Source organism: Pristiophorus japonicus, chromosome 1 (genome assembly GCF_044704955.1).
Source record: "Pristiophorus japonicus isolate sPriJap1 chromosome 1, sPriJap1.hap1, whole genome shotgun sequence".
Taxonomy (NCBI): Eukaryota; Metazoa; Chordata; class Chondrichthyes; family Pristiophoridae; genus Pristiophorus; species Pristiophorus japonicus.
In genome coordinates, this window is record NC_091977.1 from 116,717,267 (window position 1) to 116,733,787 (window position 16,521).

A 16,521-nucleotide genomic window follows, 5' to 3' on the forward strand; every position below is an offset into this window, starting at 1 on the left:
CAATAAGGTGGATGAATTAACTGTGCAAATAGATGTTAACAAATATGATGTGATTGGGATTACGGAGACGTGGCTCCAGGATGATCAGGGCTGGGAACTCAACATCCAGGGGTATTCAACATTCAGGAAGGATAGAATAAAAGGAAAAGGAGGTGGGGTAGCATTGCTGGTTAAGGAGGAGATTAAGGCAATAGTTAGGAAGGACATTAGCTTGGATGATGTGGAATCTATATGGGTAGAGCTGCAGAACACCAAAGGGCAAAAAACGTTAGTGGGAGTTGTGTACAGACCTCCAAACAGTAGTAGTGATGTTGGGGAGGGCATCAAACAGGAAATTAGGGGTGCGTGCAATAAAGGTGCAGCAGTTATAATGGGTGACTTTAATATGCACATAGATTGGGCTAACCAAACTGGAAGCAATACGGTGGAGGAGGATTTTCTGGAGTGCATAAGGGATGGTTTTTTAGACCAATATGTCGAGGAACCAACTAGGGGGGAGGCCATCTTAGACTGGGTGTTATGCAATGAGAAAGGATTAATTAGCAATCTCGTTGTGCGAGGCCCCTTGGGGAAGAGTGACCATAATATGGTGGAATTCTGCATTAGGATGGAGAATGAAACAGTTAATTCAGAGACCATGGTCCAGAACTTAAAGAAGGCTAACTTTGAAGGTATGAGGCGTGAATTGGCTGAGATGGATTGGCGAATGATACTTAAGGGGTTGACTGTGGATGGGCAATGGCAGACATTTAGAGACCGCATGGATGAACTACAACAATTGTACATTCCTGTCTGGCATAGAAATAAAAAAGGGAAGGTGGCTCAACCGTGGCTATCAAGGGAAATCCGGGATAGTATTAAAGCCAAGGAAGTGGCATACAAATTGGCCAGAAATAGCAGCGAACCTGGGGACTGGGAGAAATTTAGAACTCAGCAGAGGAGGACAAAGGGTTTGATTAGGGCAGGGAAAATGGAGTATGAGAAGAAGCTTGCAGGGAACATTAAGACGGATTGCAAAAGTTTCTATAGATATGTAAAGAGAAAAAGGTTAGTAAAGACAAACGTAGGTCCCCTGCAGTCAGAATCAGGGGAAGTCATAACGGGGAACAAAGAAATGGCGGACCAATTGAACAAGTACTTTGGTTCGGTATTCACGAAGGAGGACACGAACAACCTTCCGGTTATAAAAGGGGTCGGGGGGTCTAGTAAGGAGGAGGAACTGAGGGAAATCCTTATTAGCCGGGAAATTGTGTTGGGGAAATTGATGGGATTGAAGGCCGATAAATCCCCAGGGCCTGATGGACTGCATCCCAGAGTACTTAAGGAGGTGGCCTTGGAAATAGTGGATGCGTTGACAGTCATTTTCCAACATTCCATTGACTCTGGATCAGTTCCTATGGAGTGGAGGGTAGCCAATGTAACCCCACTTTTTAAAAAAGGAGGGAGAGAGAAAACAGGGAATTATAGACCGGTCAGCCTGACATCGGTAGTGGGTAAAATGATGGAATCAATTATTAAGGATGTCATAGCAGTGCATTTGGAAAGAGGTGACATGATAGGTCCAAGTCAGCATGGATTTGTGAAAGGGAAATCATGCTTGACAAATCTTCTGGAATTTTTTGAGGATGTTTCCAGTAGAGTGGATAAGGGAGAACCAGTTGATGTGGTATATTTGGACTTTCAGAAGGCGTTCGACAAGGTCCCACACAAGAGATTGATGTGCAAAGTTAGAGCACATGGGATTGGGGGTAGTGTACTGACATGGATTGAGAACTGGTTGTCAGACAGGAAGCAAAGAGTAGGAGTAAATGGGTACTTTTCAGAATGGCAGGCAGTGACTAGTGGGGTACCGCAAGGTTCTGTGCTGGGGCCCCAGCTGTTTACACTGTACATTAATGATTTAGATGAGGGGATTAAATGTAGTATCTCCAAATTTGTGGATGACACTAAGTTGGGTGGCAGTGTGAGCTGCGAGGAGGATGCTGTGAGGCTGCAGAGCGACTTGGATAGGTTAGGTGAGTGGGCAAATGCATGGCAGATGAAGTATAATGTGGATAAATGTGAGGTTATCCACTTTGGTGGTAAAAACAGAGAGACAGACTATTATCTGAATGGTGACAGATTAGGAAAAGGGGAGGTGCAAAGAGACCTGGGTGTCATGGTACATCAGTCATTGAAGGTTGGCATGCAGGTGCAGCAGGCCGTTAAGAAAGCAAATGGCATGTTGGCCTTCATAGCAAGGGGATTTGAGTACAGGGGCAGGGAGGTGTTGCTACAGTTGTACAGGGCATTGGTGAGGCCACACCTGGAGTATTGTGTACAGTTTTGGTCTCCTAACCTGAGGAAGGACATTCTTGCTATTGAGGGAGTGCAGCGAAGGTTCACCAGACTGATTCCCGGGATGGCGGGACTGACCTATCAAGAAAGACTGGATCAACTGGGCTTGTATTCACTGGAGTTCAGAAGAATGAGAGGGGACCTCATAGAAACATATAAAATTCTGACGGGGTTAGACAGGTTAGATGCAGGAAGAATGTTCCCAATGTTGGGGAAGTCCAGAACCAGGGGTCACAGTCTAAGGATAAGGGGTAAGCCATTTAGGACCGAGATGCGGAGGAACTTCTTCACCCAGAGAGTGGTGAACCTGTGGAATTCTCTACCACAGAAAGTTGTTGAGGCCAATTCACTAAATATATTCAAAAAGGAGTTAGATGAAGTCCTTACTGCTAGGGGGATCAAGGGGTATGGTGAGAAAGCAGGAATGGGGTACTGAAGTTGAATGTTCAGCCATGAACTCATTGAATGGCGGTGCAGGCTAGAAGGGCCGAATGGCCTACTCCTGCACCTATTTTCTATGTTTCTATGAGTTGGCTGAAGTAGACTGGAAACACAGACTAAATGGTGGCACAATTGAGGAACAGTGGAGGACATTTAAGGAGCTCTTTCACAGTGCTCAACAAAAATATATTCCAGTGAAAAAGAAGGGCGGTAAGAGAAAGGATAACCAGTCGTGGATAACCAAGGAAATAAAGGAGAGTATCAAATTAAAAACCAATGCGTATAAGGTGGCCAAGGTTAGTGGGAAACTAGAAGATTGGGAAAATTTTAAACAACAGCAAAGAATGACTAAAAAAGTAATAAAGAAAGATAGATTACGACGGTAAACTTGCGCAAAACATAAAAACAGATAGCAAAAGCTTTTACAGATATATAAAACGTAAAAGAGTGACTAAAGTAAATGTTGGTCCCTTAGAAGATGAGAAGGGGGATTTAATAATGGGAAATGTGGAAATGGCTGAGACTTCAAACAATTATTTTGCTTCGGTCTTCACAGTGGAAGATATAAAAACCATACCAAAAATTGCTGGTCATAGGAATGTGAGAAGGGAGGACCTTGAGATAATCACTATCACTAGGGGGGTAGTGCTGGACAGGCTAATGGGACTCAAGGTAGACAAGTCCCCTGGTCCTGATGAAATGCATCCCAGGGTATTAAAAGAGATGGCGGAAGTTATAGCTGATGCATTCGTTATAATCTACCTAAATTCTCTGGACTCTGGGGAGGTACCAGCGGATTGGAAAGCAGCTAATGTAACGCCTCTGTTTAAAAAAGGGGGCAGACAAAAGGCAGGTAACTATAGGCCGGTTAGTTTAACATCTGTAGTGGGGAAAATGCTTTAAGCTATCATTAAGGAAGAAATAGCGGGACATCTAGATAGGAATAGTGCAATCAAGCAGACGCAACATGGATTCATGAAGGGGAAATCATGTTTAACTAATTTACTGGAATTTTTTGAGGATATAACGAGCATGGTGGATAGAGCTGTACCGATGGATTTGGCGTATTTAGATTTCCAAAAGGCATTCGATAAGGTGCCACACAAAAGGTGACTGCAGAAGATAAAGGTACGCGGAGTTAGAAGAAACGTATTAGCATGGATCGAGAATTGGCTAGCTAACAGAAAGTAGAGAGTCGGGATAAATGGGTCCTTTTCGGGTTAGAAATCGGTGGTTAGCGGTATGCCACAGGGATCGGTGCTGGGACCACAACTGTTTACAATATACATAGATGACCTGGAAGAGGGGACAGAGTGTAGTGCAACAAAATTTGCAGATGACACAAAGATTAGTGGGAAAGCGGGTTGTGTAGAGGACACAGAAAGGTGGCGAAGAGCTTTAGATAGGTTAAGCGAATGGGCTGAGGTTTGGCAGATGGGATACAATGTCGGAAAATGTGAGGTCATCCACCTTGGGGAAAAAAAAAACAGTAAAAGGGAATATTATTTGAATGGGGAGAAATTACAACATGCTGCTGTGCAGAGGGACCTGGGGGTCCTTGTTGTGAATCCCAAAAAGTTAGTTTGCAGGTGCAGCAGGTAATCAGGAAGGCGAATGGAATGTTGGCCTTCATTGCGAGAGGGGTGGAGTACAAAAACAGGGAGGTCCTGCTGCAACTGTACAGGGTATTGGTGAGGCCGCACCTGGAGTACTGTGTGCAGTTTTGGTCACCTTACTTAAGGAAGGATATACTAGCTTTGGAGGGGGTACAGAGACGATTCACTCGGCTGATACCGGAGATGGGGGGGTTACCTTATGATGATAGATTGAGTAGACTGGGTCTTTACTCGTTGGAGTTCAGAAGGATGAGGGGGGATCTTATAGAAACATTTAAAATAATGAAAGGGATAGACAAGATAGAGGCAGAGAGGTTGTTTCCACTGATCGGGGAGACGAGAACTAGGGGGCACAGCCTCAAAATACGGGGGAGCCAATTTAAAACCGAGTTAATAAGGAATTTCTTCTCCCAGAGGGTTGTGAATCTGTGGAATTCTCTGCCCAAGGAAGCAGTTGAGGCTAGCTCATTGAATGTATTCAAATCACAGATAGATAGATTTTTAACCAGTAAGAGAATTAAGGGTAAGTGGAGCTGAGTCCACGGCCAGATCAGCCATGATCTTGTTGAATGGCGGAGCAGGCTCGAGGGGCTTGATGGCCTACTCCTGTTCCTAATTCTTATGTTCTTATGTTCTTATGGCCATGGCAACATCATTACCTCCAAGTAACACACCATTCTGACTTGGACATATTCCATCATTCCTTCATCATCATGGGGTCAAAATCCTGTAATTCCTTACCCAATACCATAATGGGAGCACCATCACCACAAGAACTGCTGAGATTCAAAGAGAAGGTTCACCACCTTCTCAAAGTAACGAAGAGGGGATAATAAATAAATCTAGTTCTGCCAACATTGTCCACATCACACACAAAATTTTACTTCCCAAGTCGGTGAGTGCCCACATTACAGTATCAGTTAAAGGACACTTAAAAAGGATCCAAGAATCTAAAAATGTTGACTTATTTTGGTTTTGGGAAAGTTTTAAATATTAGTACGTTAAACTCTGTCTTACTGTTTGTCTGCTGATTCATCCTGCTTCTGCATAAAAATTGATTTGTAGCTGTAGCCTGTTCTACATCGGGAAAATACAGCCCGCCAATTCATTTAAATCAGGCCTACGCGTGGTTCTGAATGGAATGCTTAAATCTCAAGTTGTTTTTACAACTGTTAATCCTGCAGCATGCAAACTTGTTCACTTCAAACACAATGTCCAAGTTTTGGTTCCCAGGAGTTATGTGCAAATTGCATATATTTTCCGCATATGCGCAAATGGAGGTCAGGAGTGTGGGCGCCGAGATTTAGACGAGTTGAAGTTTCTGAGAGGTGTGGTAAGAACCAGTGAAGTTAGTGGATGATGGCGAAGTGTCTTATGACCTTTATGGGAAATTTGAGCCACTCATAAATATTATCATACAGGAGCTAAGTCAAGGACCTCATTTCTGTAAAATAGTCTGATTCAGGCAGCTTACACAGGCCAGGAGTGACCTTGACCCTAATGTAACACCACTTTTTAAGAAAGGAAGGAGAGAGAATTATAGACCGGTTAGCCTGACATTAGTAGTGGGGAAAATGTTGGAATCAATTATTAAAGATGAAAGAGCAGCACATTTGGAAAGCAGTGACAGGATCAGTCCAAGTCAGGATGGATTTATGAAAGGGAAATCCTGCTTGACAAATCTTCTCGAATTTTTTGAGGATGTAACTAGTCGAGCGGACAAGGGTAAACCAGTGGATGTGGTGTATTTTGACTTTCAAAAGGCTTTTGACAAGGTCCCACACAAGAGATTGATGTGTAAAATTAAAGCACATGGTATTGGAGGTAATGTACTGACGTGGATAGAGAACTGGTTGGCAGACAGGAAGCAGAGAGTCAGGTTAAACGGGTCCTTTTCAGAATGGCAGGCAGTGACTAGTGGGGTGCCGCAGGGCTCAGTGCTGGGACCCGAGCTATTTACGATATACATTAATGATTTAGATGAGGGAATTGAGTGTAATATATCCAAGTTTGCAGATGACACTAAGCTGGGTGGCGGTGTGAGCTGTGAGGACGACGCTAAAAGACTGCAGGGTGACTTGGACAGGTTAGGTGAGTGGGCAAACGCGTGGCAGATGCAGTATAATATGGATAAATGTGAGGTTATCCACTTTGGTGGCAAAAACACGAAGGCAGAATATTATCTGAACGGCAGATTAGGAAAAGGGGAGGTGCAACGAGACCTGGGTGTCATGGTACATCAGTCATTGAAAGTTGGCATGTAGGTTCAGCCGGTGGTGAAGGCGGCAAATGGCATGTTGGCCTTCATAGCTAGGAGATTTGAGTATAGGAACAAGGAGGACTTACAGCAGTTGTACAGGGCCTTGGTGAGGCCTCACCTGGAATATTGTGTTCAGTTTTGGTCTCCTAATCTGAGGAAGGACGTTCTTGCTATTGAGCGAGTGCAGCGAAGGTTCACCAGACTGATTCCCGAGATGGCAGGACTGACATATGAGGACAGACTGGATCGACTGGGCCTGTATTCACTGGAATTTAGAAGGATGAGAGTGGCTCTCATAGAAACGTATAAGATTCTGAGGGGACCGGACAGGTTAGATGCGGGAAGAATGTTTCCGATGTTGGGGAAGTCCAGAACTAGGGGACATAGTCTAAGGATAAGGGCAAGCCATTTAAACATAGAAACATAGAAAATAGGTGCAGGAGTAGGCCATTCGGCCCTTCTAGCCTGCACCGCCATTCAATGAGTTCATGGCTGAACATGCAACTTCAGTACCCCATTTCTGCTTTCTCGCCATACCCCTTGATCCCCCTAGTAGTAAGGGCTTCATCTAATTCCTTTTTGAATATATTTAGTGAATTGGCCTCAACTACTTTCTGTGGTAGAGAATTCCACAGGTTCACCACTCTCTGGGTGAAGAAGTTTCTCCTCATCTCGGTCCTAAATGGCTTACCCCTTATCCTTAGACTGTGACCCCTGGTTCTGGACTTCCCCAACATTGGGAACATTCTTCCTGTATCTAACCTGTCGAAACCCATCAGAATTTTAAATGTTTCTATGAGGTCCCCTCTCATTTTTCTGAACTCCAGTGAATACAAGCCCAGTTGATCCAGTCTTTCTTGATAGGTCAGTCCCGCCATCCCGGGAATCAGTCTGGTGAACCTTCGCTGCACTCCCTCAATAGCAAGAATGTCCTTCCTCAGGTTAGGAGACCAAAACTGTACACAATACTCCAGGTGTGGCCTCAGCAAGGCCCTGTGACAACTGTGGCAACACCTCCCTGCCCCTGTACTCAAATCCCCTCGCTATGAAGGCCAACATGCCATTTGCTTTCTTAACCGCCTGCTGTACCTGCATGCCAACCTTCAATGACTGATGTACCATGACACTCAGGCCTCGTTGCACCTCCCCTTTTCCTAATCTGTCACCATTCAGATAATAGTCTGTCTCTCTGTTTTTACCACCAAAGTGGACAACCTCACATTTATCCACATTATACTTCATCTGCCATGCATTTGCCCACTCACCTAACCAAGTCACTCTGCAGCCTCATAGCATCCTCCTCGCAGCTCACACTGCCACCCAACTTAGTGTCATCTGCAAATTTGGAGATATTACATTTAATCCCCTCGTCTAAGTTATTAATGTACAGTGTAAACAGCTGGGGCCCCAGCACAGAACATTGCGGTACCCCACTAGTCACTGCCTGCCATTCTGAAAAGTCCCCATTTACTCCTACTCTTTACTTTCTGTCTGACAACCAGTTCTCAATCCATGTCAGCATACTACCCCCAATCCCATGTGCTTTAATTTTGCACATTAATCTCTTGTGTGGGACCTTGTCGAAAGCCTTCTGAAAGTCCAAATATACCACATCAACTGGTTCTCCCTTGTCCACTCTACTGGAAACATCCTCAAAAAATTCCAGAAGATTTGTCAAGCATGATTTCCCTTTCACAAATCCATGCTGACTTGGACCCATCATGTCACCTCTTTCCAAATGCGCTGCTGTGACATCCTTAATAATTGATTCCATCATTTTACCCACGACCGATATCAGGCTGACCGGTCTATAATTCCCTGTTTTCTCTCTCCCTCCTTTTTTTAAAAAAGTGGGGTTACATTGGCTACCCTCCACTCCATAGGAACTGATCCAGAGTCAATGGAATGTTGGAAAATGACTGTCAATGCATCCGCTATTTCCACGGCCACCTCCTTAAGTACTCTGGGATGCAGTCCATCAGGCCCTGGGGATATATCGGCCTTCAATCCCATCAATTTCCCCTTTAGGACTGAGATGAGGAGAAACTTCTTCACTCAGAGTTGTTAGCCTATGGAATTCGCTACTGCAGAAAGTTGTTGATGCCACTTCATTTGATGTATTCAAGAGGGAGTTAGATATGGCCCTTACGGCTGAAGGGATCAAGAGGTATGGAGAGAAAGCTGGAAAGGGGTACTGGGGTTGAATGATCAGCCATGATCTTATTGAATGCTGATGCAGGCTTGAATGGCCGAATGGCCTACTCCTGCACCTATTTTCTATGTTTCTATGAATTACTGCAAACAGACAACAAAAAACAAGAAGCTAGAAAGTGGATCATATGGTTACTGGAGATGTGTCAGACTGGGTTACATGTAGTAGTTGGGTTATCATTGCATCCAGTGAAGCTACAACAACAACAACAACTTGTATTTATATAGTGCATTTAACATAGTAAAATAACCCAAGACACAAAGGAATAACAAAAGCGTCTCATTGGGTGCAGTATGTGTGCGCAATTTGGACCTCGCTGAGATTCATTACGTTTTGGGTGAACCTGTATCATCTTCGTTAGCATGTTAATAAGTGTTATATTTATAAGTGTGGAAACATCACGCAGAATTCTTTATACAATAAATGCCAAAACAAATTTTACGATAGCTGTTTTGAAACACAATTCATTTTGTGTACACAGCCCTCAACAGCTCACCAAAACTTGTCAAGTGGTCCTCCAGTCCAAATAATTGCCCGTCCCTGATCGAGCAGATGGTGTTTTTCTACCTATCAAATGATCTGGGTGGATACCCAGTACATCTTTGAGTGTAAAATATTTGGTAAAATGGCAACGGTTAATCCTGCAGCATGCAAACTTCTTTACTTCAAACACAATGTCCAAGTTTTGGTTCACAGGAGTTACAGGCCAGCCAGTGGAAACTGCCTCATTGCTGTCAGCATAAATAAAGAACATTGGGAGGAAGCTCAAAATATAACTCGGGCCACAGTCTAGCTTTTTTTTTTTGAGGGAGGTTAAAACAAAAACAACATATTGCAGATCCTGCACTGCATTACAATTACAAATTATGCCAAAGAATGTTGATAAAATATTATAGCATGAACTTCCAGATCAGCATTTTTCCACAACTGTGTTGCCTTATTTTCACTGCAGCCAAATGCAGCAAGAGTGAGCAGACATTCAGGCACATGAAAAACTTAATTTTTCAAACACGTAATTTAAAAAAACAATTATCCACAAACACAGAGTATAAGCAATGTCATTTCTGATATCAAACTCACCAATTAATGGGTTTTTTCTAACATCCAAAACAATTAACGTACTACTGGACTGCAAGATATCAAGCAACGCTTTGGCTCCTTCATCAGAAATTCCACACTGCTGCAAATCAAGTGCTGTAATAAAAAACAGACCCTCATTTAATTAATGTATTTCATATCAAATATCAAGCAACAAGTATAGTGCTAACTTTTTATTTCTAACTAAATAAATGAACTCATAGATTGAGAATCAGGCTAAATATAGAAATGTTCAGAGAAGTGCAAAACATAGAAACAGAGAAAATAGGTGCAGGAGTCAGCCATTCGGTCCTTCGAGCCTGCACCACCATTCAATAAGATCATGGCTGATCATTCACCTCAGTACCTCTTTCCTGCTTTCTCTCCATACCCCTTGATCCCTTTAGCCATAAGGGCCATATCCCTCTTGAAGAAATCCAATGAACTGGCATCAACAACTCGCTGTGGTAGAGAATTCCACAGGTTAACAACTCACTGAGTGGAGAAGTTTCTCCTCATCTCAGTCCTAAATGGCTTACCCCTTATCCTTAAGACTGTGTCCCCTGGTTCTGGACTTCCCCAACATCGGAAACATTCTTCCTGCATCTAACCTGTCCAGTCCCGTCAGAATTTTATATGTTTCTATGAGATCCCCTCTCATCCTTCTAAACTCCAGTGAATACAGGCCCAGGCAATTCAGTCTCTCCTCAAATGTCAGTCCTGCCATCCCGGGAATCAGTCTGGTGAACGAACCTTCGCTGCACTCCCTCATTAGCAAGAACGTCCTTCCTCAGATTAGGAGACCAAAACTGAACACAATATTCCAGGTGAGGCCTCACCAAGGCCCTGTACAACTGCAGTAAGATCTCCCTGCTCCTATACTCAAATCCTCTTGCTATGAAGGTCAACATACCATTTGCCTTCTTCACCGCCTGCTGTACCTACATGCCAACTTTCAATGACTGATGTACCATGACACCCAGGTCTCGTTGCACCTCTCCTTTTCCTAATCTGCCGCCATTCAGATAATATTCTGCCTTCATGTTTTTGCCACCAAAGTGGATAACCTCACATTTATCCACATTATACTGCATCTGCCATGCATTTGCCCACTCACCGAACCTGTCCAAGTCACCCTGCAGCCTCTTAGCATCTTCCTCACAGCTCACACCGCCACCAGTTTAGTGTCATCTGCAAACTTGGAGATATTAAACTTACTTCCTTCATCTAAATCATTGATGTATATTGTAAAATAAGAGGGGCAAAGAGAGGGTGTGAGAATAAAATGGCAGCTAATAAAAGGGAATCCAAAAGTATTCTATAGGCATATAAATAGTAAACGGATAGTAAGACTCTTAAGGGTAGTAAGAGAAGGCAGTGTTGGACTTGGTCATCGACGTCTGCCCTTGTTGACAGGAGGCTCCCGAGAAATGGAAAATGGTCCACGTTGTCCAAGGCCTCGTCATGGATTTTGATAATCGGGGAGCAGTGCTGTGTGACAGGGCCAGGTTGGTAGAGGACCTTTGTCTTATGGACGTTTAGTGTAAGGCCCATGCACTCGTATGCTTCGGTGAAGGTGCGGACGATGGCTTGGAGGTCGGCCGCCGAGCGTGCGCAGACGCAGGCGTCGTCTGCGTACTGTAATTCAATGACAAGAGGATAGGACGACCTTGGATCTGGTCTGCAGGCGGCAACGATTGAACAGTTTCCCATTTGTTCTGTAGATTCGTTCCATTCCAGCTGGGAGCTTACTGAGGGCGAGATGGAGCATTGCAGCAAGGAAGATCGAGAACAGCATTGGTGTGGTGACACAACCTTGCTTGACCTCGGTCCGAACGCGAATTGGGTCTATGGTAGATCCGTTGGTCAGGATCATGGCTTGCACATCATCGTGAAGCATGGTGACAAACTTGAGGGCAGCCGAATTTGAGGAGGACGCTCCATAATCCCTCATGGTTGAGTGTCGAAGGCCTTTGTAAGTCAAAGGCGGCCATGCACAGGGGTTGTGCTGCTTCCTGCATTTCTCTTAGATTTGCCACGCGGTGAAGATCATGTCCATCGTACCCCTTAGTGGGCGGAATCCATATTGCAACTCTGGGAGGAGTTTTCCAGCCACAGTGAGAAGGCGATTGAGGAGGATTCTTGCGATGACTTTTCCTGTGGCAGACAGCAGGGAATCTCCTCTGTAGTTACCACAATCGGACTTGTTGCCTTTCTTGAAGATGGTCACGATTACTCTGAGATCTCTGAGATCCCCTGGCATTCTCTCCTACTACCAAATGAGAGAAATTAGATCATGTATTCACGCCAATAATGCTTCTCCGCCATGTTTTAGTGCTTCGGCGGAGATTCCATCTACTCCTCGGGCCTTGTTGTTCTTCAGTTGTCAGAAGGCCTTTTCTACCTCATGGCGGGCTGGGCTTGTGCCGAGATGGTGGCCAACATCCCCAGCATCAAAGCATTGACCTCGCTCGGAACTCGATGAGACTCCCAAAACAAGCACTCTACTCGGAGCTGACACGGCAAGCAAGCCCCAGGTGGGCAGAGGAAACGCTTCAAGCACACCCTCAAAGCCTGCTTGAAAAAGTGCAACATCCCCACCGACACCTGGGAATCTCTGGCCCAAGACCGCTCAAAGTGGAGGAAAAGCATCTGGGAAAGCACCGAACACCTCGAGTCTCTTCGCCGGGAGCAAGCTGAAGCCAAACGTAAACAGCGGAAGGAGCACACGGCAACCCAAGCACCTCACCCACCGTTCCTTCATCCACCGTCTGCCCCACCTGTGACAGAGACTGCAGGTCTCGCATTGAACTCATCAGTCACCTGAGAACTCATTTTTAGTGTGGAAGCAAGTAATCCTAGACTCCGAGGGACTGCCTAAGAAGAAGGGACCGATTATGGACCAAAAAGGAGAGCTATGCATGGAGGCAGAGGGTATGGCTGAGTTACTAAATGAGTACTTTGTATTTGTCTTCACCAAGGAAGAAGATGCTGCCATAGATATAGTAACAGAGGTAGAGGAGATACTGGATGGGATAAGAATTGATAAAGACGAGGTACTAGAAAGGCTGGCTATACTTAAAGTAGATAAATCACCAGGAACAGATGGGATGCATCCAAGGATGCTGAGGGAAGTGAAAGAAGCAATCGCGGAGGTACTGACCATAAGCTTCCAATCCTCCTTAGAAACGCGAGTGGTGCCAGAGGACTGGAGCATGGCAAATTTAACATCCAAGTTCAAAAAAGGGTGTAAAGATAAACCCAGGAACTATCGGCCGGTCAACTTAACATCGGTAGTCCTCCTCTGTATTAACTACACCCCAACAATTTGATGTCGGCCGCAATTTTTAAATTTATACTTCTGAGGGGGATGGGTGGGTGAGGGTTAAGGGGACGAGTGGGGGAGGATGGGGAGGGTTGGAAACGTATTTTAAACAAGTGGGGGAAAATATTGCCCCCTTTATAGTCCCTTTTTATAGCAATGACGTTTTCGCCCAGGGAAAGAGGGGGCACACACACCTCGGGGGAAATTGCCCCGGAGATTATGGGACGTCGTCCCAGCATCGTGCCCTGGGCCAACGTGCAACCAGCGATGATGGCATCGTCGTGCACACCGACCCCTTATCACCCAGCGCCAACCCCTTGCGGCCCACGGGGCAAATTGCCCCATGGGCTGCGAGGCTGGCGCGGACGGATTTCAACGCCAGCTTCGCGGGTCGCAATGCTGGCAGACATCGGCTGCCGGGGCACCCCTTAAAGGGGACGCCTTTAGTGCCCCAGGCCGCCATTTTTATTTGTCGGCCGACTCTTATGTCGGCCCAACAATGGCAGCCCTCACATCAACCGGGCTGCCATCATGCAGTACAGCACTCCGTTTTGGGTGCTGGTACAGTCGATCACCCCGCTGGTGGCCCAGTGGCGACTATCAAAGGGCCTGCAGAGCGCACAGCGGCCCTCCTCTTTAATTGAAGGGGAAGTGTGTTGTATCGCATCAGCGCTACGTGGAGCTGGTCTCCTCCACGGGGCGCTGGACTCAATGCCGCGCTGCCGCCCAGAAATGTCCCTCAAAGTAAGCGGAGTGATGGAGACAGTGTTCCACTTCCTTTGAGGGGCACACGGCCCAATTTCGCATCAGGGGCAGGATTTCCAGACCGGGCGCAGGGCGAAGGGCAATCTCCTGACCATGGAGTTTTTTTTTTAAATGTAAATAGAGTAACATGTCAAAATCAGTCATTTTTGTTTTCTTACCAAATTGCCGACTGGGGAACAGTTCCAAGGTCACTGACACCCAAGTGATCATCTTTTGTGTGTCAGGGACATCAAAGTACAGCCTATCCCACATCCATTTGATATCCACATGCAGCCTCTTCCAGCAGGATACGGCTAATTTTTTCTCTCTCTAATACAGGGGCACATTACCCAACTGCAAGCAAATTAAGATCAGCAAATTCAGCAGACTTAAGATCAAATCTGGATATTTCCTATTCTAGATGATTCATCCCGTTGATTCATTGGGAATGCCATGGTTATATTTCCAAACCAACTAAGCAATTGTCACTGATGAGCTAAATTGATGAGCATTTATCCTATTTCAGATTTCCCTTAAAACAGAAAGAACTTCATGCTTTTACATTTAAAATTCATCTCTACATAAAAAACAGCAGTAAGTCTTTCAGCTCAACTTACCTTTAAGCCAAAGGTCATCTTTGAGCGCTTCTGCAAAGGCAGTCGCTCCAATATCACCAATTAATGTGTTACAATTCATGGTAATGCGACGCAAACCAGTCATACAATCTAGATCAGGACGTCTGTAACGAAGACTCTCTGCCCAGACCTGACTATGTCTTTTTGTTACTTGGTGCTGTATAAAACAGAAGCACATGACTTTTATAATTATATAAAAATAATTTATTATATTATGAAACAAAAATGTTTATCCTGAATTGATTACTATATTGTTGAGATTTAAATGTAAAAAAAATGGCATCATATAAGCAAGGAAGGGAAATAAAAACCTGCCTTAATAATGTTGGTCATGTGCTCAGCTCCACGCCATGTTAAATTACAGCCTGTGAAGTTAACTGTTTTGATTGTTGTAGAATTCTTCACACTCTGGCAAATTACTAAAAAAAAATTGATTTTACATAATGTGATTACTTAACATTGAGCTGCCTAGAATAAAAGATGTGGTCGAAAGAGTAACTTACTTTCCAGTCCTTCATCTCCGATCGGACAATAAGCTAATGAAAGGTTCTGCAGTGTTTTTGTCTTGGATAAGCCCTAAAAGAATTGCACACAATATTTACAATTAACACATCAAAAAACACGAATGGATATTATACACAAAGTAGATTAACATTCTGGCGTTGCAAGACTTAAGTTTGAGAAGTATTCATATTCATCCTGTGTAATCAACCATCAATTACCATTTGTTAAACCTAGTTATTAAGTTCCAACTTTTTATTTTAGTTGGGCAACATGCTCACTTTTTGAAGATTTGAGCTCCAATAGTTACGGGGAGGCAGGGAGGGAGTGGCAGTACATACCAGCGGCCAGAAAACCCAGAAATACTAGGAAGGCTGAGGTCCTGCCGAATTTAACAGCAATGCCTTATTAGCGTTTTATATACTGTTTCCTGCCCAGCAGCTAGCTGGCCGGACGGGAAAGCCTGCAGTACAAGGCAGCAGCCAGAGACTGCTGGGGACGGGCCAGGAAATCGAGAAGATCAGGGCAGCAGGAGAGGTGGCAGCTGAAAGTTTGCTTGAGGTGCATGAAGAAGCACTGCTTCTCCATAGACCACAAGCAGTGCTGGAAAAATACCTACCTGTTAAGAGCTGGCAACTTCCGCATCCATTCTCTGAGCCATGGGAAAGCTGACCGGCAGCCGTTAAAATTTGAGAGCCATTTGAATTTAAGGAACACAGCCTCATTTAAATATTAGTATCACTGACCCGCCTCTGCCGAGCAGGTTACTCGGCTGTCCCCAAATCCAATGTGATAAAACTGCAAGCAGGCACGATTGTGGCGTGTTAGGGCCGGGTTTCACATTTTTTTACAATTTAACCCCCCAACTCTCTCCCACCCATTGAGATGGGGCTAAAATACACACCATGGACTCATGCCTGGAGCATGGTTCCATAAACACTCTCTAGTATCGAACTCAACGGATTATTATTCACATGTGAGCTTTGACAGTAAGTGTCACGGGCATTCAATCATAGAGGACATCAGAGCTGAGTATAACCATGTCTTCATCCGACATCCACACACAGGCATTTTCAACAGGAATTAATGGATAGCAATCAGGAATAGAAAACATAGTTGTTTTCTGCCTTCCCAACCCAGGGATACTGAGGCCTCTGTAGCACCCATATCACCCGCCTTACCTAAATCACCTAACTCAATACAGATCGAAGAGAAGATACAAGCAGGGAACCAGGATGTTACAAAGGATGAGGGATTTCAGTCATGAGGAGAGATTGAAACATTCAGACTGTCCTCCTTTGAACAGAGAAGGTTAAGAGGTGACCTAATAGAGGTTTTCAAGATGATGAGAGGTTTTTATAGAGTAGACAGAG

General features: G+C 44.7%; 1 protein-coding gene across 2 annotated transcripts in view; it reads right to left on the reverse strand.

Annotated features, from left to right (window-relative positions):
• cep78 (centrosomal protein 78) overlaps positions 1 to 16,521 on the reverse strand; it is a 126,369-nt gene that overhangs the window by 92,975 nt on the left and 16,873 nt on the right. For both annotated transcript variants that reach the window (XM_070882609.1, XM_070882600.1), the window contains exons 4-7: positions 15,151 to 15,223; positions 14,963 to 15,066; positions 14,630 to 14,804; positions 9,947 to 10,060 (exon numbers count right to left, since the gene is read on the reverse strand). In XM_070882609.1, the coding sequence (XP_070738710.1) occupies positions 9,947 to 10,060; positions 14,630 to 14,804; positions 14,963 to 15,066; positions 15,151 to 15,223 (466 nt within the window). The remainder of the gene's footprint in view (positions 1 to 9,946; positions 10,061 to 14,629; positions 14,805 to 14,962; positions 15,067 to 15,150; positions 15,224 to 16,521) is intronic.